Source organism: Gallus gallus, chromosome 1, assembly GCF_016699485.2.
Source record: "Gallus gallus isolate bGalGal1 chromosome 1, bGalGal1.mat.broiler.GRCg7b, whole genome shotgun sequence".
NCBI lineage: Eukaryota > Metazoa > Chordata > Aves > Galliformes > Phasianidae > Gallus > Gallus gallus.
This window is the reverse complement of record NC_052532.1, coordinates 169,059,299-169,086,942: the sequence shown is the minus strand read 5'-3', so window position 1 is coordinate 169,086,942 and position 27,644 is coordinate 169,059,299. Positions and strand designations below refer to the sequence as shown.

The following is a 27,644-nucleotide window of genomic DNA, read 5'->3' as shown; positions in this document are numbered from 1 at the left end:
GCACCTTCTGCGCATGCGCAAGGCGGGGCCGGGCCGCCCGAGCGAATAGCTGCGCGGAGGAGGCGGGCCGCTCCCGGCAGGTGGTGCGAGTGCCTCTGTTGCTATTGGCTGCGGCTGGGGTCGCGGTGCGCGCGGCGCTGGCCAATGGGAACGAGCGGGAGAGCGAGAAGGGGGCCGGGTGGCCGCAGGGAGAGAGAGGGGGCCGGGGGCGGAGCCGAGAGGAAGGCGGTGCGTCCGCCATCTTGGGTGGGCGGGGCGAGTTTGGGGGCGGGTGTTTTGGGGGCGTCGCCGTGTTCGTGCTGTCCCGCCATCTTGGCAATGAGGGGGAGGGGAAAAGGGCTGCCTCAGAGCTCTGTGTTGGGCCTAGTCTGGTCTGAGGTGCTCGGGGATGTAGTGCCTCTCGTGGTGTGGGTTGGCAGAGGGTCTTTCCATAGTTGGGCACCTATGGGGAAGTGGCAAAAATAAAAACAAGCTTTGAGGGCGTATTTAGCCCTTTTGCTTCCAGCTAAGATAATAAACTAAAAGACTCAATAAACACCTGGGTTACTAAACACCACTGCTGTTGATTGCTCTTGCTGCTGCTGTGTCCTGTGAAACAACCAATGTTATTTTGACTCATAGCACATCAGTACAGGCGTTTACATTGCCCTCAAAGCTTTCAGCAAAAACACTTCACGAGCTTTAGTGTTGTGGCAATATAAGATGATTTCTCAGGCTAAAATTAACCCACTTGAATAAAAGGCCTGAGAGACTGTTAAACCAGTCTCTGTGCATGTGGAAGGGAGCACGCTGTGGTTTTAGCACTGCTGCTTGTTGTTACTTTTTTTTCTGTTTACATCTTAAAAAGAGAGATTCCTTTCCTGTAGCGGTTTGTTTTGAGTACAGAGTTTCCTTCCTTCCGGAATATACTGCCTTAGAACTGATGATTGCAGACTAAGTTGTTTTATTCTACTGAATTATTTATATGCACGCCTATGCGAGTGACTGCTGAATGTTACAAAGCGCCTGTGGTGCTACAGCCTGTATGAGGAATATCTCAAATGCAAGGAATACAGAGCCAAACGTTGTAATGATTGTGTTAACGACAAGTTATTTTAAAACGTGATTTCCTTATAAGATTGTTCTTCCTGAAATAAGATTGTCCTAAACAACTCTGTTGTTTGCATGCATGTTTTGAAACTGTGGGAAGCATTAATCAGCAATGTGGAGACAGTACAGCCGTCCATATAGCCATCCATTGTGGATGCCCCATCCCTGGAGGCATTCAAGGCCAGGCTGGATGTGGCTCTGGGCAGCCTGGTCTTGTGGTTGGCGACCCTGCATGAAACTCGATGATCATTGTGGTCCTTTTCAACCCAGGCATTCTATGATTCTATGATGAAGTTATTAAGCAATTAATGTTATTAAATATTCATATTTCTGCTTGGGTACCATGACTGCGTATATCTGCTTTCCTGATGTGCTTAGGAAGCTAATGATTTTTGTGCTATGTAGTTTCCATTTGCTTCACAGTCATCAGCAGCAGATGAGCTCAAAGTTTTCTCCCCCCCCCCCCCCCCCCCCCCACACACACACCTGTAATGCATTGAAATACGACTATTAGAAATCTGACCATAATTTTATTTGGAACCAATAAAAATGACATAACTCAATGGAGTCATATAATGCAAGACCAGGAAAGGTGTTCCCTTTGCTCTGAGCAAGCTGGGGATTATTCAGTCTGTCATGACAAGGTCTTTTGCCTGTTATCTGTCAGTTACACATGAAGATACAATGCTAATGTTATCTGTGTTACTCACTGTAAAGTATTAGCATCACTCAGAAACTTTTAATTAGGAACTAGGAATGATAGAAATCAGAAGCACAACTGCATGCTTGTCGAACAAAAGAGAAATAGGGATATTATATGCATATTATTTGACAAAAAAAAAAGGGAAAAATGTCTTTCTTAAAGACTGTAACATGTCATTTGTGTAAAATAACTGAATTTCCTTGTTTTCTCTTTTATCTAGAGCTGTAAGGTATGCTTTCTACAACAAGGCAGCAAATTCTACTGCTGAGCAGGTGAGCTCAATTTTTCCCATACCCACAAGCAGTGCTGAAGAGATGTCCCAGTGATGTGCCCACAGCACTCCTCTAGCAGCAGTATGATCTTGAGACTCGCCCATCAGCTTCTGCAGCCTAGACCTGGACTGATTAACTGCATCTAAAGGTGAGGACAGCCCGTTCCACATGCTTACACATGTTTGTTAACACCTTTGTTAAAATGACAGTGAAAGGATTAACTGTTAAGTTAGTGGTATGACTTATTGAGTTGGTGAATTATATTTTTGTATTGTATGGTTCTAGTAATATGTAGTGAATCAAGATGAACAGTTGCTTAGGTAGGCAGACCATAAGTGGTTCCTTTGAGTGGGAAACTGACTCCAAAGCAACCGTTTCTTCAGCTCTCTTCTCCAGGGATGTTTTTAACATCTTGAGTAAAATGGGATCTGGTTATATCTTCATTTGGCCAGATAAGCTTGGGTGAGGTACAGAGACACCAGTCAGATCAGAAAACAGTGAAGCAGTGAAAGCCACAGACATTCAGAAAATGTTTCGTGATTCTCATGTAGCTTTTTGTTCTTTTCTGACTGGATTATCTTTTTGTTTTCTTGACATTTTTCTTCTTAACGTGCCTTCATCTCAGTTTGATACTTCTACCTGCCCCTTCTCTGTCACATCCTACTTTTGTCCTTCTTTGTGATTTAACTTACAGCCTTACAGATAAGTGTAGGTAACCATACTTAACTCTTTCAAAAGGAATTTAAGATAATGTTCTCTTTCATTGCATTGATTAGTTTAAGTCTGGTTTATATAGTTTGGTTTAAGTATAGTTTGGTATAAGTCTGGTAATAATGTAGTCTATTATTTTTCATTCATCTAATATATATTGACAAAGAAAACAAATCAGAGAACAGATGATAGTTTTGTATAAATCATTGCTTCTTTATAATGTATGTTCAGTGGGGCATCCTTCAACTCACCCTAGAAGTCTGACTGTTATACATTATTTATGAAGATGCACACTAGTATTTTCTGTAGGTATGTTGCTTACTAAATACTGCACAGTATTTACAGGCCCTCAGTGCTGTTTTGTAGTTCTGTTACTGTTGTAGATATGTTAGTTTTTAGGTAGTATTAAGTTATTTTGGATATTAAATTTTCCAGCTATTTAATCAAGGATAAGGAATATTCAGTTCTTGTGGAAGACACTGGTCCTGTTAAATGATTTTGTTCTACCTGTGTTCTAAGAATGTTCACAATTTAAAGTCAAAAAAATGATCTATTTAGAAATTCCAGTTCCCAACATCATAAGCTGTTAGTCACCCTAAGGGAGTCTTTAAGCACGCGCAGAGACTTGCTATGAAAAGGAAAGAAAAAATTTGTGTCACCATTGAAACAATAGACTTCTTTCATGTGGAGGACCTAGATATCTGTTAATTACCAACTAGTTTGAGGGTTTTGGAGTCTGGCCCAATAAGCTGGAAGTCTTAACCATCTACTAGCTGGCGTATGTTTCAAGGTCTGCAGTCGGAGACTGGTAATGTATTTCATCTTTATGGACTGTTTATGTTGTGGAACTGTTTTCATTTCTAGTTGTGTTTCTGTCTTAGAGCCTCAGCATTAACTGCCGACATTGATTCCAGATAGTTGTGTGAACCTAGTAATAAAGGACTGATTTAAGTGTTAGATAGTGCTGGGTGAAGTCAAGGAGCATGAGTTGTCTTTCCTGTGCCACAACCCACTTACATTACATTACACTGAGACATCAGGCCTAAAGCTATGTTCTCTGATTTTGGGTGACTGGGATGAATTAACAGTCCTGAAAGCCTGTGGTTACAGTTGTGCTTGTGATCTTTGGAAACCACGCTGTAGATGTATATGAGAAGAACTAAAAATAAATGGATGACTGAAACCCTTTTTATCTTTATTTCTTTATGTGAATATAACTACATATGACACTGATATTTTCTGAGGTAAAGCTAGCATTCATAAGATATTCTAACCGTTTTTATGGGCTTTGTTTGTGGGTTTGCATGCAGATCAAACTACGTGCACAAAATATTTTAATTAAATGAAGATGTAGCAGACTAAAATTTCTAGATATAGTGAACTTGCAGTGTTCCCACTACTAGGAGGTGTATTATATGTTGTACCAGAGCTTCTTTTTTTTGTTGTTGTTCTGCCTTGTGTTTTTCAAATCAAAGCGTAGAGTAAGTTGCAAGCCTTCACTGTGATGCCTGGTGATTGATAGGTGAGTACAAACACAAAGCAGTGAGTGCCTCACTTAGAGTTGCACCTGACATAACAAAGCCCATCAAAATGATGCATGTAGCAAAACTGAAGTAATTATTATGTATAGATGCAATAACCACTGTCAAATAAAACTGGAAGTTAACACATTTTTAAGTATGCTAAGAAAAATTTGATTACGGCTGTAGGAAACAATGAAAAAGCTTTATGGAGAAGGATCAGGTAAGCCACAATCCTGCGTACGCTTAAATTTGGCATTGTCAGACAGTGAAGTGGTTCTGTTCTTACTGCTTCACTCAGCCCTCCCTTGTTAATTTGTGTGGCTGCTTAATGAAACTGGCTCAGAGAACTGGTTGGGGTTTAAAAGAAATTACTTATTTGTTTTAGCTAGTTTTATCTGAATAAAATTCCCCGTCTAATTCACTATGCAGGCTCTTGATATTTCTGCTTCTCTCAGGGAACTGGGGGTGGCCAAAGGGTAAAAATTAGCATCTGAAGGTGGATTGCTTTCTAATTTTCTTGTCAGTGGCTCTTATCTCAGTTTAAAGCATCTGTGCAACTGCTTCTGTAGTATGAGCCACCTCCAGGTCTGTGCAGAGCACTGTATACAGGTTATTACGGAAGGTGTTCATTGCACAGCAGAAATGTCCTGATTCAAATTCTCTGCATTTTAGGTTGTGTTAGGCCAGAAACCCTCCAGCCTTCTATGAAAAGCAGAATTGGATGAGCTTCTTTCAGTAGTGACTGGATTTAAATTCTCTATTGTTTTTGCTGTAGAATTCCTAAGTGACTAGAACTGAATAGCAGCACTGAATAGACAAAGTGAAATGTGGGTATAAACCTTTGCAAGCCTTTCTCACAAGTGATGTGCTTCAGGTTTCCAGCAGTGTGCTGGCTGGCTGAGCTTAATTCTAATATATGAGTTTGGCACTGAAGAAGATAAGTATACTATTTGCTACAATACAATACCCAGACAAAGACTGAATGATACTAGACAATAGATTGGCAGCCATATGTTCCTAGAGCAATTTAATTGTGAAATGACGTCTTTAGATGATATTACAGCATAAGCTTTTTATAAAAAATCCATTGATATTAGTGATGTTTGTTTCTTGCTTTTCTTGCTCCAACAGACCGTAATTTAGATGAAAGAAAGTGCTGAATAAGCAGGTGCTTTTTACTTCCAGAGAGGGAGAGGGAGAGGGACAGGGAAGGGAAGTGGAGGGGAGGGGAGGGGAGGGAAGGGAAGGGAAGGGAAGGGAAGGGAAGGGAAGGGAAGGGAAGGGAAGGGAAGGGAAGGGAAGCCCTCCCAGTGTATGACCAAAGACCAATACTGCATAACTGAGTTTTGAAATATGGAGCCAACTGAGTGATAGCTGTTGGACTGACAGATTTTCCATAGCCCCCCCCCTTGTCAATCTAGCACAAGAGCATGTGAAAAAAAGTGGACACGAACAAATTTAGCTGTAATGTTTTATTGCAACTATAGAGTTCAGTTGCGCTTAAGTGTTGGTAAGACATTATATATGACTTCTTAAGAGCACTGGAAGTTACTGAATATGGAGAAACTGAAATAGCATGGAATGAAAATTCTTTTCCAGCAACTGTAGTGATCCTAGCAACATGTAACCTTCAGCTCTTTGTTAGGACTTTTTCATTTTTCAGCAGGGAGCCATGGCTGTATCGGCTTTCTCTTCTCAGGTGTACCTTTTTAATTGCATACTTTCATTTGCTATACTTCACTGTTTGTCAAGCAGCTGTCTTTCACTTCTGCAAATAAGTTAGAGATGGTCATTGGCTACCTATTGCTTTTGAATACCGGAGGAGCCATCTGCATCTGAATATCTGGTTTATTTTTGTTCCAAATAAAGCATCAAATTGAGTTTTACAGGCTGGGGGCAGGCTTGCGGGGTTCTTGTAGGTATCTCTCAAAGCAAATGTATTGTGTGTATCATAAAATTAGCCTCTGGGAAAACTCTGTTTTTGTGGGTTTCAGGGTTTTTTTTGTTTGTTTGTTTTTTGACAGATCGGTTAATGTAACCTAGTAAATTAGCTGAGTTAGAAGTTTATTACATAGAAATTGTGTTGACCTTTGTTCCTACTCCTCCTTATCTGCAAGGCATTGATAGATCTTGCATCTTTTACACTGCAATCTGTATTGAAGTCTGTAACTGCCCGAGACATCTGTACTGCTCTACTGCAGCCATCTGCCTTGGGCAAAATTTGGAAGTGGAAGACAAAATGCTCTTGGTCATCAAAGGCACTGAGATTTGAATGAACACTGAGGTCAAGTAAGGAGTGAACTCAGGTCAAATTGACTTGGTAATGTTTAGGTAGGATACATTCTTTTTGGTAAAGATTTTCTCTTCAATAAAAAATCCGATATGAATATAAAATATATATGCCACTATGATTCATCTGTGTACAACCCTCTTTAGTCAGGGAAAGGAAAATATTTACCAGAGGATTTCCCAAGATACTCTCCTACTATTCTAGTTTCTTGGGAAGCAGTTAAATGCTGAGAAAACATTCTGCCCATTGTTTTTCATCTCTGTCATTGAACTCTCCATCCTGTAAACTGTCTTCTCTCATCACAGTTCATAAGGTCATGGGAGAAGATGGCTGCTAAACTATGTACCACTCCTATTTTTGAGACTACAAAACATGGACTAAACAGATCTTCAGTTCTGCAGGATATGTTGTTACATCACTAATATACTTCTAACAGAGCTTATAACAGTGATGCTCAAAGTGAGGGGAAAAAAGTGTGAGAGCACATGGCTATCTAGAATATGCAAAGCTGAATGCTAAAAGATGGTTTAAGCAACAGGGGAGTCCCATCTTGCTTTAGAAGTGGTTCAAGGGCAGCAGCTGATACATAATATGTATAAATTTAGTTTTTTAAAATGATTGAAGAAAACTCTCCATATTTTCTTTGGGAGCTTCTTAGTGTAAGGCTAATTAAGGAGCAGTTCTGAAAATAACAGAAAGAAAAAGAGCAGTGACATATGTCTAATAGCTGCACTAATGTTGTCAATAGTGATGCTGAAAAGGCAGAGCTGCTATGTACATCTGTAGCATAAATAGAACTGAATATCCAAATAATTGTATAACGATGACCAAATCCTTCACACTGTAGCAATAAACAGTGACATAAAGCATCATCATAGAATCACAGAATGGTTTGGGTTGGAAGAGACCTTTAAGATCATCTAGTTCTAACCCCCTGCTATAGGCAGGGGCACCTCTAGACCAGGTTGCTCAAAGCCCCATCCAGCCTGACTTTGAATGCTTCCAGAGAACACTTGGAATTTTTTATTACAAATTTATGCAGACTGAGGAAAATCTTTTTTTAAGTGGCTAATGTAAAACTTTCCAAAACTGAACTACTAATATGTAATAACTGCCATTCAGTATAATTAATTGAAAACAGGCATTACAGAAGATCTAATGTATCAGATAGATTAAGGGATTGATCTACTGTCTAGGAAACTGACTCATGAAACTGTTACGCTTGATGAAGAATCACTGAATTAAGATCTATCTAATGTTGTGATGTTCAATTACTGGATGTTTTTTTGCAAAAAAAACCCAACCTCAGTCAAACCCACGGTTACATGAACTGCAAAATCCTTCCTGACAGTTTCATCTAGGCTGCTTAGAGCATAAGAATGACAAAGCATGGCATACCCTCATATGTTTGATTGAATCAAAGAGCACATTAGCTGACTCCTTCAGAGTCAGCTTTGGGAAGTTAATCAGTATGAAAAACAGACTAGATGCACCTTAAAAATGAGAAACAGTGCCCTAGGAAACAGCACTGCAACATACTGGTGTCCATGGACAGCAGACAGTTGAAAAGACACTCCCATATATGATGTGACAGCCATGAGCTGATAGTAATTGAATACACTGAACTCAGAATAGGAGATTTCTTTTCCAATATTATTGACCTTACTTCTGGAACATAATCAAGTTTGAAAGATGCACTTCCAGACATATTTTGGAAGTGAAGTAGGTACTGATTGCAGGCGTTGGAAAAGCATATCTGTGCACTTAGTGTAGATGGTGACAAAAAAAAAGGAATTTCTGAGTTTGTTGAAGTCATTTGATCATGGTTAGTATCTATGCATAAACAGAGGGGAAAGCCTTCTAGCAGCGTTCTCTTGCAAATACAGGAGTCACATAGCACATAAACAGTAAGATATTAAATAGCTTATATTTATGTCTTTAGTTACTTGGCTAATATGCAGCTGTTTGGATTCAGGTCTTTGTGTGCTGAAATATTTCAGTAGAAGTTCTTGTGCTTGTGAAAGTTATTTCATCCCATGCTGACAGCTAGTAGGGACTGTCTTGCTGTGGTCATGGGAAGTTAAAGTGGTCTGACTCTTGGTACACAACCTTCTCACAGGATTCTGCACTCATGAAATAAGCCTTTTCTTTTCACTGGTGCTTAGATGGACACTCCAGTTTGACGATAATGTCAGACAAAATTTGATGTCCTTATGATCTTTGCTGGTTTTAAGGAAGTGGTTTCAAGACTTTTCTGTCATATTTCCACTAGCAGGCCTACAGTTCCAGCTCCTTGGATCAGAGACCCTGGTTAATTTAGTATATAGGTGGTTTTGCCTCCTTGTTAATTTGGGATTGCATTCTGGAAAAACAAAAAAAACAAACCAAAACCCAAACAAACAAAAAAACACACAAAGGAGAAAAAATAAATTATTTCTGTAGAAAGAGAGCAGATATGTAATCCACCATTATCACGAGAAAGCTGGCATTTCTTGGCTATTTCCAGCGAGTGTAACAATTGATCTGTACGCTGAGTAATAAAGGAGCTGTCAGATTGCATTGAAAGATGTGCCGACAAGTGATGTTTGCCAAGAAGATTTCCATCATTATATTTGACCTGATACAACCTGTATATTTAGATATTACCATTCATGTCATGTGGTGAGTAATTTTTTTTCCCGGTGTCCAAAGCCAGAACCTGTCAGGGGTCTTCACTGTTAAGGCTACCCAGGAGCAGAATCAAAGCAGGCACGGGTGCCTCAGCTGCTGTTGCTTCAAAATAGAGGTTATTCTGAAGACAAGAACACTACTGCATGTTGTTTCCTATTCAGTGCAGAATTCCTGCACTAAAACTGCTGGTGGGCCATGGGCCTGCTTCCACTTCAGGAGTTTGAGGAATGACCCTGCTTTGTTAATTAAAAATAAAGGAACTCAACCCATAATTGGACACTTAGTGGTTGTATGTGCTTGGCATAATAATTAATTTGTGATGTCAGTTGCTGGGCAGCGCAGATGGAGAGAACAGTAGATGGGTTGTAGTAGGGTGGAAATGTGCATGGATAATATTTCCTCAGTGACTCCAAAAGTGCAATTTGGACTTAATCATAGAATCATAGAATCACAAGGCTGGAAAGGACCTACAAGATCATCTAGTCCAACCGTTCTCCCATTATCCTTGCTACCACAAGCCACTAAACCATATCTCATAGCCCCTCATCGAGATGCCTCTTGAACACTGCCAGGGACAGCGGCTCCACCACCTCCTCCCTGGACAGGCCACTCCAGTGCCTGACCACTCTCTGAGAGAAAAAGTTTTTCCTTATGTCTAATCTAAATCTTCTCTGGTACAACTTGTGGCCGTTTCCTCAGGTCGTTTGTTGCTTTAGGGAAGAGGCCAAACCCCTCCTCATCACAGCCCCCCTTCAGGAAGTTGTAGAGTGCAATGAGGTCTCCCCTGAGCCTCCTCTTCTCCAGACTGAACAATCCCAGCTCCCTCAGCCGCTCCTCATAAGGCCTGTGCTCCAGACCCCTCACCTTCTCTGGACATGTTCCGGGGCCTCAATGTCTTTCCTGTAGTGAGGGGCCCAAAACTGAACACAATACTCGAGGTGCAGCCTCATCAGAGCTGAGTACAGGGGGAGAACTTGAACTTGTTCTGATCACTTGTTCTTGAGGTTCCCTATCCTGATCCAGTATTTTAAACTACCTTTAGTGAAGGATACAATTTGGTAATGAGAAAAAATATGAGAAGACTGAGGTGCCCTAAAGAAGTAACTGAGTGGAATGTAGTAAATTGTTGACGTTGCTGATGTCTTATTCAGTCTCTTATCCATATAGAACAGCTGTCTCGGCTCTCTTGGCTGCTCAGTCTTAAGAGGAAGAGGCAATCTGTTGTGTCTAAGTATTGCAGATATAATTTCAAACTCTCCTGAGAGAAATAGTTTCTGGGTTTGTGTCTTTAAAATGAGTGGTTGTGGAACCATTGGTAGCTATTGAGCATGGTGATTTTGGATGACACTTTAAAAAGTCTCTAAGATGCCAATTGCCAGAAGCTGGAAGACGAGGGTGGTCCTTCTTCTGGAGTATATTTCTTTCTTTTACTTTGTATTTGGTGTCAGCTGCTCTTGGAGCTTTGTCTCCATCAACTCCCAGAATGTCATCCAGAATGACAGTTCTGGTTTCTATCTACTAACATTCTTCAACAACACATTTTAGAATGCACAACTATGTGTGTTTGCTCAGTGACAGCTAGACTTCCTCATACTAAAGTGGTATTACTCGTGGGAGCATTTAACTTTTGGTTTAAATTAAGCTTAATTTTGTTTGCTTGCAAATCATCTTGAGAGCATGTGATGAAAAATGTTTTAGACTTCTGTAGAAGTGGTCAGTAGAGGAAAAGTCTCAATCCATTGTTTTTTATTTTCCCAACCCATCTTCTCTCTTCTCAGAAATAGAGCCACATGTTACATGTAATTATTGTCATCAGAGATCAGCTGGTCTGTCTTAATACTTATATGACAAATCAGCATTAGAGTAAGATATGCATTAACAGGCTTTTCAGCTTAAAGCATTAGTAGGAAGTTTGGTTGCTGTTATGGTAGATGATTTTTGTGTGTGTGCTGTGCTATGAGCTATAAAATAGAGTGTCCCATGGTAATTCTGTGAAGAGAGGTTAAATTTTAGATCTTCAGCAAAGGTCTTTTTTTAGTTCCTTCTGAAATGAACTTTCCTTTTCACATTTTCATTTCTATGAATAGAACAAACATTTATTTTCATTATTAAGGAAAAAAAAAGCAAGCTGTGGAATTGGTTGAATATACAAAGTTGGGATAGGAGCACTTTGAAGAGGTACAGGCTGTAATTACCTTAAAAGCACCTGCTCAGTCCTCCAGGAAGTTACTGGTTTTTGGATGACTACATTTTGTTTCAGTCCACAGGTAAAAATTTTGACATTGTCATTTCAGAATGTTCACTGTTCCTGAAGGTAATGTTCTCCACTCATAAAAATGGGAGTGCCATTATGATTCTTAATCATATTTTATGTTGGGACACGGTAGATAAGGGATGTGATTAACATTTTATAAGTGACTTTTTAGGGCAGGCATAAACATTTAATCTGTATTTCATTTTTCAGCTGTTGGTCGTATAACCTCTTTAGAGACATTCTTGTTTTGGGTGAGGGGTGAATGTGTATGGAAAAGGTTTCACTGTACCTGTTTTAATCTACTTGAAAGGGCAGAGCTGATAGATGGCTTTAAAATTAGTAAATTTTAAACATGATGGCTCATACATGAAGTATTTTGTACATAAATGTTTCTGATTCCTGGTAGAAAAGTCAGTGTGATGCGTGACGCTGGAGTGAAGAACTTGTGAATAATAAATTCAGGAGAAACTCAGCAGCAGTTCATAAGAGTTAGAGCAGGTTTTTAAAATCGAAGCAGAACAGAAAAATACCTACCTTTAGTAATTCCATCTCTTTGCATTGAAGAAGAAAACGCAGTGTGTGTTTCAGATCGCTAGAGGGAGCCAGGAGGAAGAAGAGGGGGAACCACTGAAGACATGTTTGCGGTTTTAGGAATAGCTTGCCCAGAAGCACCCGTCTAATCCTTACTGCTTGCTTCATCTACAACACAGCTGCAGGTCACTGCTCTCTATTCCCACACATTCAGTTCAGAGATCTCAGTTTTCTAGTTCTGAGAGAGGCCAGAAACTTGGCTGCCTTTTAGGTGAGCGTAGGAAAAAAACACCTACCTCTCCACATATCATACCCCTTTTTACCTTCTTTTGTGTTTGAGTGAGTAGGCACATGTAAACTTGTTTTTCAGTGCCGGTATGTGTGTGCTGGAGATAAACTGTAGATGAAGAGTTTTAGTAGCATCAGTGTAGAATGGCCACATTATGGGGGTTTGGGGAAAAATGAGCATTTGCAGGCTTATAATACAAAAGCACAAATAAAACCTCTCCTCTTATTTTATGGGATTTTAGAAGTGTCACTGAATACACTTTTTTGTATCGTTTTGTTGTAAAGCTAAGTGCTATGACTTGAGGTGTGATGTCTCTATAGGGCAGATAAGCAATGTCAGTAATTTGTTTTAGTCCCCTCACTCCATACCTGATAAACTGCAATAATTTCGATATCCTGGGCTCTGTAAGAGCAGGAAGAAATCCTGTTGGGTGGGTTCCTTTAGTTTTGGGGTTTTTAATCTTTTTAGTATTTTAAGGTTTCTCTTCTTGATATCTGGTATTACACAACTTGTTGCTGTGTAGAATTGAATTTTGATTGCTCAGGGCCTTGGCACTGAGCAGTTTTGGGGGAAGGAAAGTCATTTTTCTGGTTGTTATCTGAGGCTGCTTAGGGCTTTGGAATGCTGGAAGTAATCTTGGAGGAGGTAGACAGACTGTAAGTGGGTGATTAAATGAGCAGAATTAATATACATGTACTACATGTTTATCATCTGCCTCTGTAATTTATTGCTACCACACTCATTGTTCAAGCTCCTTAATTTCTCTTTCCCATTTTAGAAAATAAAGGGTAGGAATAATGGAATGCCTTTTGTTTTCTTCCCTCTTTGGTCCTTATTAGACGGCATAATTTAAGAAAACAAGGACAAACATTTCTCAAAAGTACTCTAACTGTGTATTAGCCTGAGGTCTCTCATCACTTTAAAGGAAACATAATATAATGGAATTTAAATAATATAATGGAATTTAAATATGTGGAGGCTGGGATCCTTTAGCAGTGCACAGACATATTTTTTTCAGTGTACTTTTAGACTGTGAAGAATTGTTGACTATTCATAATTACATCATCCTTCTACCTGAAATGGCTACAAATTATGAATTGAAGAAAACATTATTTCTTTTGAAATATTTAATAACCTCTTGGCAAAAAAAAAAAAAAAGAGAGAGAGAGCAGGTAAGAACATTAAGTAATTATGGCTTAATTTATTGAGGATGATGCAGGACCTTTTCCTGTCATCTGAGAATTAACTGCACTGATGATGAAACAGAGATTGGAAAAGCAGAGAAAGTTGCTCTCTGCCCCAATAGCTGCACTCCTTTGAACTGTCTTTTGACTACCACACAGGGATGGGGGCATGACAAGTTTCTTCCTCTCCCTGCACATAGAGAGCTCCCAGGAAAGTCAAAAAGTATTTCCTCAGGTAGAAGCCCATCAGAGCTGAACTGTAAATTGAGTGCATATTCAACATACTCCTTGGAACCATGAAAACTGACACACACAGTCTGAAACACGTAATAGTTTTATAGATGTTCTTATGCTTACAGAGCATTTCTCAATCAGAATGTGCTGTGAATACTTCTGTTAACATTGTGATACACCATTTATCCAGTGGGGTCCCTGAATATGCAACTAAAATATTTTTTGTGATTATTCATGCAGTTTCAGGTTAGTACCCACCAACACTGAGCTCTAAGGGGTAACAGAGGGGTATCTTTTTATTTGTTGAAAATATGAATGTAGTATAGATACGATATTTCTGGGCAGCCTGGTCTGGTGGTTGGCAACCCTGCACATAGCAGGGGGGTTGAAACTCGATGATCATTGTGGTCCTTTTCAACCCAGGCCATTCTATGATTCTGTGATATAATTTCCCTAGGGAGAGTTCAGATAAAGGGAAGAAAAAAACAAAAGAATTCTCTTAAATTGAAGATTACATAGTGGAAACTAATGATATAACATTCTCATATTTTTGTGCATTCTTAAGAAAAGCCAATACCTTCAGTAGTTGCCCAAGGGCAGAGTTCTTACCATTTGAATCTAGCTATGACATTTACTCAAATGCTGTGATATCAAGATTAAAAAAACAGTCAATACCTCTTAAGAAAATACTTCACCAGTAATTCACAGTACTGGCTGAGAACAAAGATTGCCACTTGGTGTCACCTGTTGCAGTACTTTTGGGTGCAGAAGGAGCAGCACTAATTCATTCCCAGTACTGTTGAGGGCAATCCAAAACCATAGGAATGACATATTCTGATGATGTGTTTTGTAAAACACAGCCACAAATCACAATACGCTGTACAGATAGGAGCACAAATCTGCTGCTCTGAAGATGGCTCAGCGCCTCCTGTGCAAATGCAGAAGTATGCTGTGAGGTTCAGGGCGCAGGGGCTGCTGCCTCTCTGTGCTTAAAATAGCAGAATGATTGAAGCCAGGCACGCTGCCGATCCTTTCCTCTTCAAAGGGGGGGCTTTCACTACTTCTCTTTGCCTTGGTTAGGAACTAGGATGGCGAGCAAAAGATATTTGCCCTTTGGAAGGTGAGTATTTCTGCTGTACTCCTATGAAACACCTCTCCAAGGTGTTTTTCATACTTGTTTTGTTGTTGTCTGTAACGTAGGGCTGTGAATAGCGACCAGAGGTGAGCCCTAAATGCATCTGCCTAATGCTGGTGTGCAGCAGGGCTGAGAGTAGCTTCCTCAAGCAAATGTTGGAACATACAGAATTCTTTTGAATAATGTGGAACTTTAGTTGGCCTTAGTTCTATGGAGCAGGAGACAGGAGGTCCCCAAGAGGTAAAATCTCCACCCAGACTGTTGATCTCAGCTTAAATGCACGCTCAGTCCGCATCCATGCCAGAGCTTGGCCAAGCTCTGTATGAGGATGGATTTCAGTATCCTACAGTGCTAGTGATGCCTGGTAAAGATTTTTCCTTCCCCTGCTCTTGATATAGCTTCAGACAGCCACTCACACCTCCCTCTGAATGTAGAACCATAGAATCGCTTGGGTTGGAAGGGACCTTAAAGCCCAGCCAGTTCCAACCCCGTGCCGTGGGCAGGGTCGCCAACCTATAGCTCAGGCTGCCCTGATGTGTGTGGCACTTGCTGGGGAGTAGCTGCTGAGAAAGAAGAATGCAGCATTAAGAATTCCCTTAATTGCATTCTGCTCTATTAGCACACTCCATAATAGCTGGTAGTGACTATTGCAGAATATTTTAATTGCGTGGGGGTTTTTTTATTCCCTGTCACTGTAGCCCTTGTAAAGATGTCTTAAGCTAATGTGTTCCTCCACGAGATTGAAGTTTTGTTTAGAATATACTGCAGATTTAATTTTTTTTCCACAGTGTTTTGAGAAAAACGATTCCGATCTTCATGTTAGAAACAGAGCCCGGCAGGAAAGAGCAGTAACTTCGGCTCCTCTGGGCAGGACTCCTCCTACTGAAAGATGTCATGCGTTAGCGTGTTGGTTTTATCTTTATCTTGTCAAAACAAACCATTGTTGGGCGCCCTTATTTGCATTCTCAGCAGGAAAGCAAGGTGAATAATTTAATTGCAGCAGTCGCTGCCACGTGACTGGGGCGAGGACCGTCAGAGCTGCCCCCCATGCACCAGGAGACTTGGGAGGGGAATGGAAACTTACAGCAGCAATGTGAAATTTGTTTCATCTCCTCCTTTAACCCGAGGAGGATCTCTCAGCGGAGCTCCATCCGTGTTCTTTCGCTTTACACGCGATCCTCTGACGCGGAGGGAGGCAAAGGGGGGAGCGAGGGAGTGGGAAGCGGGGAGGGCGGTGGGAACATTGCACAGCCAGCCACGGGGCTACTCAGAGGCGAGGCAGAACTGCCCCTGGCACACGAGAGAGTCTGGCTGCGGGGAAAGGGGAGTGGAAATTTACAGCTGCTCTGAGTGCGCGTGTGTGTGTGTGAGTGTGTGTGTGTGTGTGCATGCTCAGGCGCTCATTGCTGCTCACGCTTTTCCAGAGGGTAACAGTTGCTCCGCGGAAGGAGAGCAAGAGGCTGAATTCTGGAATCTGCTTTCCCATCCACGTGTCAAGAAGAAGGAAAAGCTGACATTACGTGGGAGATAGTGAAAGCCCCCCTGACTGGCCATGCTGGCAGAGAGCTGTCTTCAGCACCTCGCCATGGTGCCGCGCTGTGCTGCTTAGGCGCGCCTGGACCCTTCTGCACGCAGTAAGTACCAGCTGACATCATCTCCTTCAAATTATATGAAGTTCAGTAATTGGGCAGAACTTTCTTTTTCTAGTTAGAAATAGAATTTCCCTAATAAAGTGCCCATGTATTTATTCTCTGTAGTTACGCCGTTAGCTTTTTATAGCTTTGTAAACTGTGTTACCAGGAGTGGCTTTTAAAAGAAGGCAATCCTAAACAATACGCCTTCTGTTACATAAGGGACTGGCTCGGTGACCAAACCCTCTGTGTCCATGGAATATCTCTGGAAATGGGTGTATTTACAGTGTGGTTTCCAAAAATAAAATATCTGCAATATATCATTGCTCTTGCTCCTCTCTGCTCACTGCCTGCAGCTGCGAACTCGCTCCCGAGATGCAGAGGAATGAGAGCACAGCCACTTGCATAAGAAACTCAGGAGCTGCTAGGGATGAATGTAAGATGAGCATGTGTGTGAATTGTCACAAGAAGCTGCATATGTAAATCAGCCATCTTGCTATTTATAGCCAATAGGTCGTGTCAACCTGAAATTCTAATTTCATGGAACGGGCTATTTGTGGGGAGGTTTTTAGTGAGGCAGAACTTCCATTGAGCTTAATGGAAGTTTTTATGAACAAATACTTTGTCTTGGAATAATTACTGCAATAAAGTGAAATTACTGCTACAGCGAATTATTTTCATACGTTCTGAAGCTACTAAAGTAGCACATCAGGCTTGCTGAAGACATGGTCAAATTAATGCTGTATAGAGGGGTAACTCAGTAATACTGAACAAAAAGAAAAGTAGCATTAATGTTCCTCACTGATGGATTTAGAGAAGTTCTGTTCTCTCTTGGTTGCTGCCTATGTTATTTAGATTATGTTACCAGTTTCCATTATTCCTGGTTGTTATTATTACTAGAAATGGAAATGTAGCCTGGTTTCCCTTTTACTTTAAGTAAATGAAAAGCTGTTAAGGGCTGTTATCTTAGAATTGTATGTACCTCAGAGAGATAGGTTAAGTGATCCCTTTCTGCAGAACTGAGCTTATGGGACTTTTGCTGTAGACTGTATTTAGGCATAGGCTTGAATTCTTAATTTTTTAGGTTTGAAAGACTTCATGTTGACAAATGGAAAAAGGGATCCCAAATATTGTTACCTAATTAATCCTGCTGGTTATAGTGGCTGTAAAATCCAGTGGTTTCTTATCTTTCTAGTTTTATTCAATGTAAAATAATAATCTGATAATTCTAATTAGTCTGTTAGCATGAGTGGGAGAGTCTGTGTGATACAAGAATGGATGATGAAGGTATTGAGTGTGGTAACCCGGGATGCAGTTTTTGCATGGTTTTAGAACCTGAATGTTACCTGGCGTTGCTGTGCACAAGCAATATTTTATAATAAATATTTTATAATAATGTATCTGTTAGCACAAAATTTGTTGCAATAAAAGGACACTACTCAGCAAAGTCAAAAAGTCAAAAAGTTTGGCTGATGAACATTTGAGCTGCAGTGACTGCTTCAGCAGCTCTGTCCCCCTGTACCCCTTCCATCATCTTTTTCCCCTCTTGTCCTGGCTGAGGTCTTCATAAGACCGTGGAGAAACTGACTGGAAACTTGTTCTGACCTTTTTTTTATTCCCCACTAGGCTGTTTTTTGTTCCCTGACGTGGCTCACCACGTGGCCCAGCAAACAGCTACGCCAGTCCAAGAGAGGTGGAGGTGTAGGGCTGTGAGTAGGTATGGAGTAGGATGGCACTGTCACAGAACAAAGGGCTTATCAAACTGCAGCCTCAATGACCTGACAGCCATTCAGTGTTTGAAAGACTGTATTGTTTCTTGTTTTTTTTTTTTTTTTTTTTGTTTGTTCTTCACTGAATGGGCATTCAAATATCCAACTGAAAATGAAATTACAGCTTTCCTTGATTGCTTCTGTAGAGGTTCCATCACAGCATTGCAGTGGAGCATCACCACGAGCACCTTCAGTTTCATACTGTTGAACAACTATGTGATATTATGAATATTATTTTATGATTATTCTACAGGGGTAGGCACATTAAGGGCAGACCTGTCTAGCTATCTTCTGTGATCTTTACAATGCCTACCACCTGTTAAAAATGGTGTTTGTGGTGGAAGTAGTAAGCATTACTGCAAGGTTTTGTATGTTTCAGGTAAAGTTTAATTCACCTTTGTACCAAGCAGGAACTTTCAAGACTGGAAGTGCAACAAGTAACCAACAGAATAAGGCTTATTCATAAATGTCTGAGTTTTTTAGAGTAATTTTGTTGGAAGCAGATAGCATTCAGCCTATCCTCAAAACTGTCCTCTCTTCTTTTAATCCATTGTCTGACTTGCAGTGTACTTTGCAAAATCTGTAACTTGTTGAGGATTTTCAAGAGAAATTACTTGTGTAGGTCTGTTTCCTTATGCCTGCCAAATGTAGCATGGATCACGTGAGAGGACTGTGCAGACTTGTCAAGGTGATCAGAAGTCAGAATTCTATTTCCTGGTTTGAGTTCCTGACTCTAATTGCAACAACCTTCTGAAATCTTGTTGGAGGAAGACATGAAGGGAGAATAAAGTATCTCTTTCATTATATAGAGACTGATTGGGCAAAATTACCAAGCAAGTGTGCTAATTCAGGCCTAAAATATATGGCTTCTAGGCACGCTGATGTGAATGGAAACCTTTATTTCCAAAGAAGAAGGTCTTACTCATACTAACTTACTGAAATACTTTTATTCTGATAAATAAGTAGATAAAGGTTAGGAACTAAGAAGAGGGTAATGTCAGATACTAGAGGGGAGGGAAATCATTCACTCATTCACTGTTGGATAGCAAATTGCTTGTCTAGAGGAACATCTGAGAAGAATGCACTGATGGGATCACATGCTCTCATTCTTGCCTTTGTGGGCAGGAGGTGTTTGTTTTTGAACTACTTGACTGAGCCACATTATAGTGGGATTGGCTGATGAGTAGAGTGGTGTTGCTGCCTGCATTTTTCCTTCATTTTCTCACAAGATCAGATGTGCTGTAATCTTTTAAGAAAGTATATGATAGAGAGCAAAGAACCTGGGGACAGTGCCTGAAAACAGAACTAGATCTCATAGTGTGCTTCATAGCTGTACTGAAAGAGCTCAAGTTGCACTGATTTTATTTAACAGCACATTCCCTTTGTGAGCAGATAAACTGGCAGAAGAGAGATTTTGAAGACTGGTAAAGCATAGGCTTTAGTGTTAAACAATCTAGGTTTCATTCCTGGCACAGCCACTGATATTTATTTTTTATTATTTTTTAATGTGGACTTGGTAAGCGTTCTCATTGTTCTGTGCTTCAGCTTCTCCCTTTGCAGAGGGAGGGGAGTAACAGTATTCACACAGCATTTTTGAAAGAGTGTTTTCCATCTTAATTAAGTACTTGCAGAGTTGGAGGCCTCCGAGGGAAGGCATGTTCTGAGTATAAAGGGATGTTATCTCTGTCAGGCTACCGGATATCCTTAGAGCTCACTTCTTGTAAACCTCATGTGCCTCTGGATTCAATTTACTGCTTTGGACTATGTGAAATAGTTCTTTTTTTTTCAGACTTGAACAGATACAGCTAGATGTGTAGAAAGTGTTGCTTTAAAATTGTCTTCTGGTGCTTCTGTTACTTATCTAAAATAAAATCAACACATTCCCCCCCCAAAAACAAGCATTCCTTGAAAGTATTTATGTAAAGGTAAGGCTCATAAAAAGTATTGGACTCCCCAGCACTGAAGGCTGAAATGTTCTGTTTATACTGATGGCAGCTGCGGACTTTGGAAACTGTAATTCCTTATGTGGTGCTGCCAGGGCATTTCCCCTGTGAATGGGAGAGGCACTCTCAAAGGCTGTGAGCATCAGGCTGGTGAGACACACAGATGTTTCTTTCGTTCACCTTGTAAGCTTCTCACAAGAGTACTGATGAAACATCATCCCAACTGATGTTTTATTAGTTGGCTTTTCCCTATTAGGAATTCACAAATGACTACAATGCATTTTTGATGTTATAAAAACATACGCTGCTGAATAACCATTAGATGGAAAATGTTTTCCTAGAAAGTAGGAAAGAAAGGGGCTCATTCAGCTTGGTCCCTTGCTGCCAGACAACAGTGTCAAAAATTTATGAACAGATGCTCTGTAGTGTGCCTGTTGAAGTAAGTTATTTCAAAATCTCAAAGCTCCAATGGTTAGAAACCTATACATTTTTAGCTTTAGTTTATTCACTGGCAGTTTACAGTCATTTGCTTGTGTACGAATAGTACATTATCATTATTATTTTGGCTGAAATAACTTCTTGGGTTTCCCTGTATTTTTCTTCTAAGCTTACTCTGGTTTTATTTGGCTTGGATGTTCACTTGTGTACAGTATTCCACATGAGGTTTCGTCAAAACTTTGCACAGAAGCATAAATGCCTTTGTATTTCTACTGGAGATTACTTTTTAATTCATCACAGATTTGTATTTGTCTTTATCTCATCTGTAAAATACGAGTGTAGTGACCAGGTAGCTGTCATTTCTCAGGGTAGACATCTTGAAGCAGATATTCATCTGTCCTTCTGCTGTATGTTGTCTGATACTTTCTACTTTTAGTTTTTATTCCATTTTTATTTTTCCAGTCCTACAGGCTGTCTGGTTTCTCAGCAGTGGTATTCCAGTCCCTTTGGTATTGATGATGTCTTCCTATTTTGAGTCATCACATTTTTTTGGTAGGGCCTCAATTCCTGCACCTCTCTAAATAAGGTCCTCTTGCAAAATTGCTATTGCCCTCTCAGAGGATCAGTCTCCACTTACATGGTAATTTTCCTTTGGCTAGTTTATTTTTTTTTTAATATTCAATTCAATATCCTTTCATGTCAGATGTGTAGGATCTACTGTATTTTCTTTGCCTTGTACTTCATTAATAAGATATTGTAGAATGAGCTACCTCTGATAAGCCTTTATTGCATTCTTTTTGGTTCTCATTCATGTTTGTGTTTCAATTATTTTCAGACTGATTGCTTTAAGAAACAAAGCTTTTCATGGTCACACCATCCATCTCTCATCCTACTTATCTTCCCAAAGTAACTTCTGAGCTTGCTAACCACTTTCAAGCAACTTTAACAGAGGGCTAGATATATTGGAAATACTGAGTTCTGAAAAAAAGCGAAGTGAAAATAAGTCATGAAGTGAATAGGGAATTTAAACCAGATTAGTGCCTCCACTGAAGAAAAAAGCTTCAAATTAAAGGTTAAAGAGCAGAGAGCTGATAGAAAGAGGAGGACGGGGCAGAAGTGTTGCAGCTATGGATACAGCCTTAGCCAGAGCTCATTCTTTTATAGGTGCTAGAGAATCCACTCAGGAGAAACAAATCTGAAGGAAGGGAGTCTTGTTTTGCAGTGTGCCCCATGGAACAGTCAGTATTAAGACCAAGTGGTACAGCTTCCAAATCTTGGCAAAGTGATTTTACCACCTCTTGCTTCTGTCTGTATCTGTGAATAGTGCATGCCCCCTAGGGCACTCCAACATGGAAAAGCAAAATGGTCTTGAATACGACTGTAACCTGCAGTTGCCAGTATTATCTAAGTGATGCATCATCTATTTCCAGATGTTGATGGGTTAAAGAACATGTCCTAAAGTTAAGAGAGGTCTTTGATGCGCATCTGGGACTCTTTTAATGGCCATTATTCCCCTTTTTCTCCGTATTTCCCTCCATATACAGTGGATGCTTTGCTTTGTGTGTAAGACTGATAAATGAAGTGAAACAGAAACGTGTCTGCTCAGAAGGGGGATGAACTAAACAGTCTCTTGAGTCCCTTCCTGCCACATTATCAAGCTGTTTTTGCCATTGTGATCAGAGCAGTGGTAGGGTATGAAGTGAAGAGAAATGCTCACTTACCACTCAGCATTACTGTGGTGTCTCAGTGATAAGATGAACTGTACAGAGGAAAAGTGCTAGCTGGGTTACTGGACTGTAGCAAAATTAGTTATTATTTACCTACAATATACTCTAGACAGCTATGTAAGCTACTTCTTTGAGAGGAAGCATACCTGTAGCTCACAGCAATATGTCACTTAGAAAAGTAGGTTTATTTTTTAAGACTCATAATTTTTAACTCATGACTGCTTCAATGTAACAATCAGATTATCTCCCCCTTTGCTTTTCCTTGTGTAGTGACCTCTAAAAGGGGAAGATGAAAAAATATCTGTGGCAATCTGAGCAACCCTACCACACCTTGATGGTATTTTTTCTAAAATGCATCCTGCCAGTTAAGGTTCTGCTCCCCAGATGTCTCTCTCAGATCTTCACATACTCATGCTTTGTCTTTACAAATAATAAAAATGTGCAGAATCAGTCCCTTTTGTGTGTTCTGAAGTACTAAGCTAATTGCAGACTCTGTGAGCTTACAGGGTGCTTGGTGCTTGCTAGCAGCTTTCAAACAAATGTGTTGTATAATACTGCCTTTGCCTGTAAGATGAAGTAAGCTAAGTGATGAGAGGCCCAGCCTTTCCCAGTGCTTGTGTATAGCTGAGCATTCCCAAATGAGTTAGTCATGAGTATACCCAGTATTCAGTCTTGCACGTTGGCAAGTTGAGGTGTGACTCTGCTCTGTTGCTAGTCAGAGGGTGCTGCCAAAAATCACAGTTTTGAGCTCCATGGGAGCAGCACTGAGCGCTCATTTTGACTCCTTCGTTGAGAGCTCAGCCAAGTATTGAAGGTTATGTAGCCAAAACTGCAGAAATGAAAATTAGTTTGAACCAAGTCATGAGGAGCTTGTAAATGGAAATCAGAAGGAGGAGAGCTTTCAGAACTTGAACATGAAAATATTTCTGTAAAACTGACCTAGCAACAAGTGAGAAGCTACCGACAAATTCATCTACTCTTGACATTATTAAGGAACTTCTGGTTTGAATGTTTCCTTTGTGTCACAGAAGCTGTTCTTATAAAGATAATCTGCAAATATTTTGAAATATTTTAAGATGTTAGGACAGAATCTGAATAGCTGCTTTTTGTTTTGTTTTGTTTTAAATATTCCTCTCTTGTTTGAATTTTGTCCTTGACAATTTATGTGATTGCTATTTATATTTGTATTACAATACATATGTAATCTGAGCATTAGTTCCATAGGGTGTTTTGGGGTTATTAATATAGGGATGTATGGCACAAGTGGCATCATACCTTCTGATGGACTCTGCAGGTTTTCACCAGGAACAACAAAACATGAGAGGTGTTGGTTGGGACTATGGGGGAAAAAGCATGACACAATGCTATTATGATTTTTATATCATATATTGCCCTCATTTAATTCTCCCCTTTAAAACATGTTGTATAAAGCTTTTTTTTTTTTTAAATTATATGAGTTGAAAAGGAACAAGGAAGTGGAAGTGATTTGTTTATATATTTGTGCTGTGCTAATGTGTTAAATATGTGTGAGGAGAGTTGGTGATGACGGTTGCCTTTTGTTGTGGAAAGAGATGAAAAATATTCTTGCTTTTTCTTCTTCCCTCTCTGGGTTGTACAAGCTGGGATGCAGAGTGGTGCTGTACTCTCCCTATAAAGTGTTACTTGCCTTAACAAGAGTGCATTCCCATCCTTAGTCTTTCTGTTGACTTCAGTAGGTCTTTGTATCAGACTCTCAGTAAAACCCATGGGAGTTTGCAACTTAATGGTTTATAGGATCACAAACTGAGCTATTTGGTTTCTTTCGTGTATAAATACAGTGACTTGATATTTGCCTTTCCAGCCATACAGAGAAGGAATGTCTAAATTAAAGAAGCAAACATATTTTCACTGAAATGCTCGATCTTTCATTTAAATGTCATGAAAACATTTATGTCCACATTCAGGCATAATACTCTGTTTCAGATTTAATTCACACAGTGTTTTTACATAAGTGAGATCTGATCCACACAGGTTCTGATGGATTCTTGAAGTCTGTCAGACGTAAGGAGTTAGCCTAAGTCATATTAAGACCCTCTAGACTGAAAAAGAAAAGCAGCTGAAGAAGAATGCGTGATGGCTGATGAGCTGGGTCTTTATTGTGCACTGTTTTAAACAAAGGATGCTTCTGGAATGCAAGAGCCTAAAGTTAGTTACTCTGCATCACTGTGGAACTGGTAAAAGTTTTATGAAACCAATATCAGAAATTTAGTGGAACCTGCAAGGTACTAATTGATAAAATGTTTGACATATGCATACAGATGCAACTGATGCACTGAAGTGTATGTTTAAAGCTTTAGGAAGTATCCAGCTTCTGTACAGGTGCTGAGTTGTTGCTTTCCACACGCTATCGGTGGCTATTCAATTTCAGATGAACTTGAAATCAAGTGTATGTGAGAATGTCTAGTGCTTAACTGAAGTAGAATACAGTGCCCGAGTCATAACCCTCTCTTGTTCATAATGTCTTTTTGTATTTTTATTGCATTTTTCTAGAGACCTTAAAAACTACTTTTTTTCTCATTTGATTTAGGCATTCCTCTTCTACACTGAAAGAAAAAATCCAGGTGAAGAAAAAAACCATGCCTTTATTTAGTAAATCGCACAAAAATCCTGCTGAGATTGTGAAAATTCTGAAGGAAAACATGGCCATATTGGAAAAACAAGAAAAAAAAACAGACAAGGTATGAGGTAATGTTGTGGAAGACTGATAAGGTTTTTATGGTGGGGAAACGGCAGAATAAAGGGAGTGAAATTGTGTTCACTCACTGCCCTGATTACTGCACTTGCACGCATAAGTAGCTTTATGTTTGAACAGTTCTACTAAAATCAGTGAGCATTTTCTAAGTGAAGGACAACAGATAGAATCATAGAGTTGTTTGGGTTAGAAGGGACCCCTAAGATCACCCCTGCTCTATAGGCAGGGACACCTCCCTCTAGACCAGGTTGCTCAAAGCCCCATCCAGCCTGGCCTTGAATGCTTCCAGGGAGGGGGCATCCACAGCCTCTCTGGGCAACCTGTTCAGTGTCTCACCACTCTCACAGTAAAGAACTTCTTCCTCATCTGGGGGTCAGAAAGAAAATGTTGAGGTCCAGGAGCCTCATCCAAAATGAGGGTTGATCTACTTTTAATAGGAATGTATCTAACAAAACAACATAAAAGACTATTTAAAAGCTGTTCTACTGTTAATTGATCTAGGGGAATAACAAATGAGACTGCTAATTAATGCGTAGCTACCCAGAGAGCAAAACTTATTTCTGATAAATGTCATTCATATAAAGCATCAAACCCGTATGTATTTACATATATATGCAGTCTTACTGTGTCAGTCTTTTCTAAACTTTGGTGTGTGTTTCTTAAACATGCTCTGCTACTTCATCTTCTAATTGTAGTGCTAGATTTTTGCTAATATTATTACTCTCCTTTAACTCTGTGACACTGACCTGAGTTACTTTCACTGCTCTTCTAGCAACCAGTTAAGAAGCCACACAACAACATAGACAACAATTTTCATTAACAACCTAATTTCAGGTTAGAACTGAGTGACAGTGAAACAGAACTAACACAGTACTTGTGCAGCTAACTGTCGTATTTGCACATTGTGCTTCTCCCACTTTGAGCAGGAGTTTGCATTAGAATGAACTAAAACCAAAAGGTAAGCACAGTTGCATTGCGTCCAAGTGAAATTCTCTGGAAACTTTTTGGTTCAAAGCAAGTAGCTCAGTATATTATGTAACATCAATCACGTGAATTTCAGTGAGGCCTCTGGTATTTGATGTCTCAAGCTGAAATACCTTCAGTTAACTGTAAAGCACTAAGAGAATTTGACTCTGAGCTAAAACTTAAATAAATAAGTCAGTCAGCAGTGTCTGTGCTCCCCAGCTGACTTCATCCTTCAGAACCTGATTAAAGCAGGCATTCAAAGCAGAACCTCTAGACTTGTTTTGTTGTTGTTGTTGTTTGTTTGTTTCCTTTGCAGCATGAATCCTCCAAGTTGTGCTTTTGAGGATTTTTGGCTTTGAGCTGTTTTGTTTAATTGGATGTCAGCGACAAAGTAGCAGAAATTCAGACTTCCAAGAAAATGGAGAACTCAGTGTAAATTGTTCATTGAAGTCCTAACAGCTGGTGTGTGTTTTCCTCACAAAGCAAAAGATATGGGAGATTTTCCCCAGCTGATTAGGATGGAAGCAGCTTGTGAGTTTTCTAACAACGGTGGCTTACTTTACATTTGATTGAATGGAATACAGATAGGCCATTTAAAAAAATCTAAAAGCCCTAATCTGGCAGACTCTCCTCAACTGTGAATTCTGTGTATTATATTAATGTGGACTATCCTAATTCACAAGTCCACACTGTTTTCAGCCTGCATGCCTCACTACCTGGTTGTGCCTTTACACATGGCTGCCCATGGCCAGGACGGTGGGCTGCCCATATCTCCCCCCCATGCTGTGTACACATCATTTTTCTCTAGGTTAGCAGGCAAGGAGGCTACATTTCAGTACTCTGACACAGTTTATCATTTTTGTATGGAGGCTGTTGCTGTTGTAAATGGGGTTAATGAGAGTTACTGGAGGAGGAAAGAGGACAAAGCAATCTCTTCAGCATCAAGGCAGGAAGTCAAGAAAGCAGTACTGTATTGGACAGCATTTACACATATGCTTACATGGCTTGTTGAATCAGGACCTTGCACTCAGATACAGAGGAAACACAAAGGGCCTTTCTCACTTTGGAGGGGAAGATAAGTAGTGCTACCATTCATCTGAAGTGTTGCACTGAGCTGCTCTGAAATAGAATCATAGAATGGCTTGGGTTGGAAGGGACCTCAAGGATCTTCAAGTTTCAACCCCCTGCCACAGGCAGGGCCACCAACCTCCAGATTTGGTGCTAGGTCAGCTTGCCCAGGACCCCATCCATCCTGCCTGCTAAAGAAAGAAGCCTAGTTAATGGTCCTGAGTTCAGAAAGGTAGATCATAGGGAAATATCTTCCGTACCTGTGACAGTGATACATTTAAAATGGGTAAGGAGAATAATTCTTGCTAAAGCAGTCACCATTGTGTCCCTTATTAAATATGCAGGCTTTGTGGCTCAGTGGACTTGTGTCTGAATGTTAGTTGTGCTTTGAATTGGAGGAGAGGAGGTAATGGTGGCGCCTTCAATGATGCGTAAGTTTTTGAAATTTGCTCAGACTATACTAATGAATAATGTGTTGGTTTTTTT

The 27,644-nt window shown here is 40.1% G+C and overlaps 1 protein-coding gene across 8 annotated transcripts in view; it reads left to right on the top strand.

Annotated features, from left to right (window-relative positions):
* Positions 1-19: 19 nt before the first annotated feature.
* CAB39L (calcium binding protein 39 like) overlaps positions 20-27,644 on the top strand; it is a 61,654-nt gene continuing 34,029 nt past the window's right edge. The window contains exons 1-5 of one of the 8 annotated variants that reach the window (XM_040699858.2): positions 20-80; positions 2,013-2,212; positions 16,310-16,519; positions 18,143-18,233; positions 24,960-25,110. In XM_040699858.2, coding sequence (XP_040555792.1) covers positions 25,009-25,110 — 102 coding nt within the window. In that variant the 5' untranslated portion in view covers positions 20-80; positions 2,013-2,212; positions 16,310-16,519; positions 18,143-18,233; positions 24,960-25,008. Of the gene's footprint in view, positions 84-2,012; positions 2,213-15,830; positions 15,867-16,233; positions 16,520-16,861; positions 16,953-18,142; positions 18,234-24,959; positions 25,111-27,644 lie in introns of those variants that run through there. The other 7 variants (XM_040699850.2, NM_001006272.3, XM_046941690.1 and 4 more) reach the window with 7 other exon arrangements.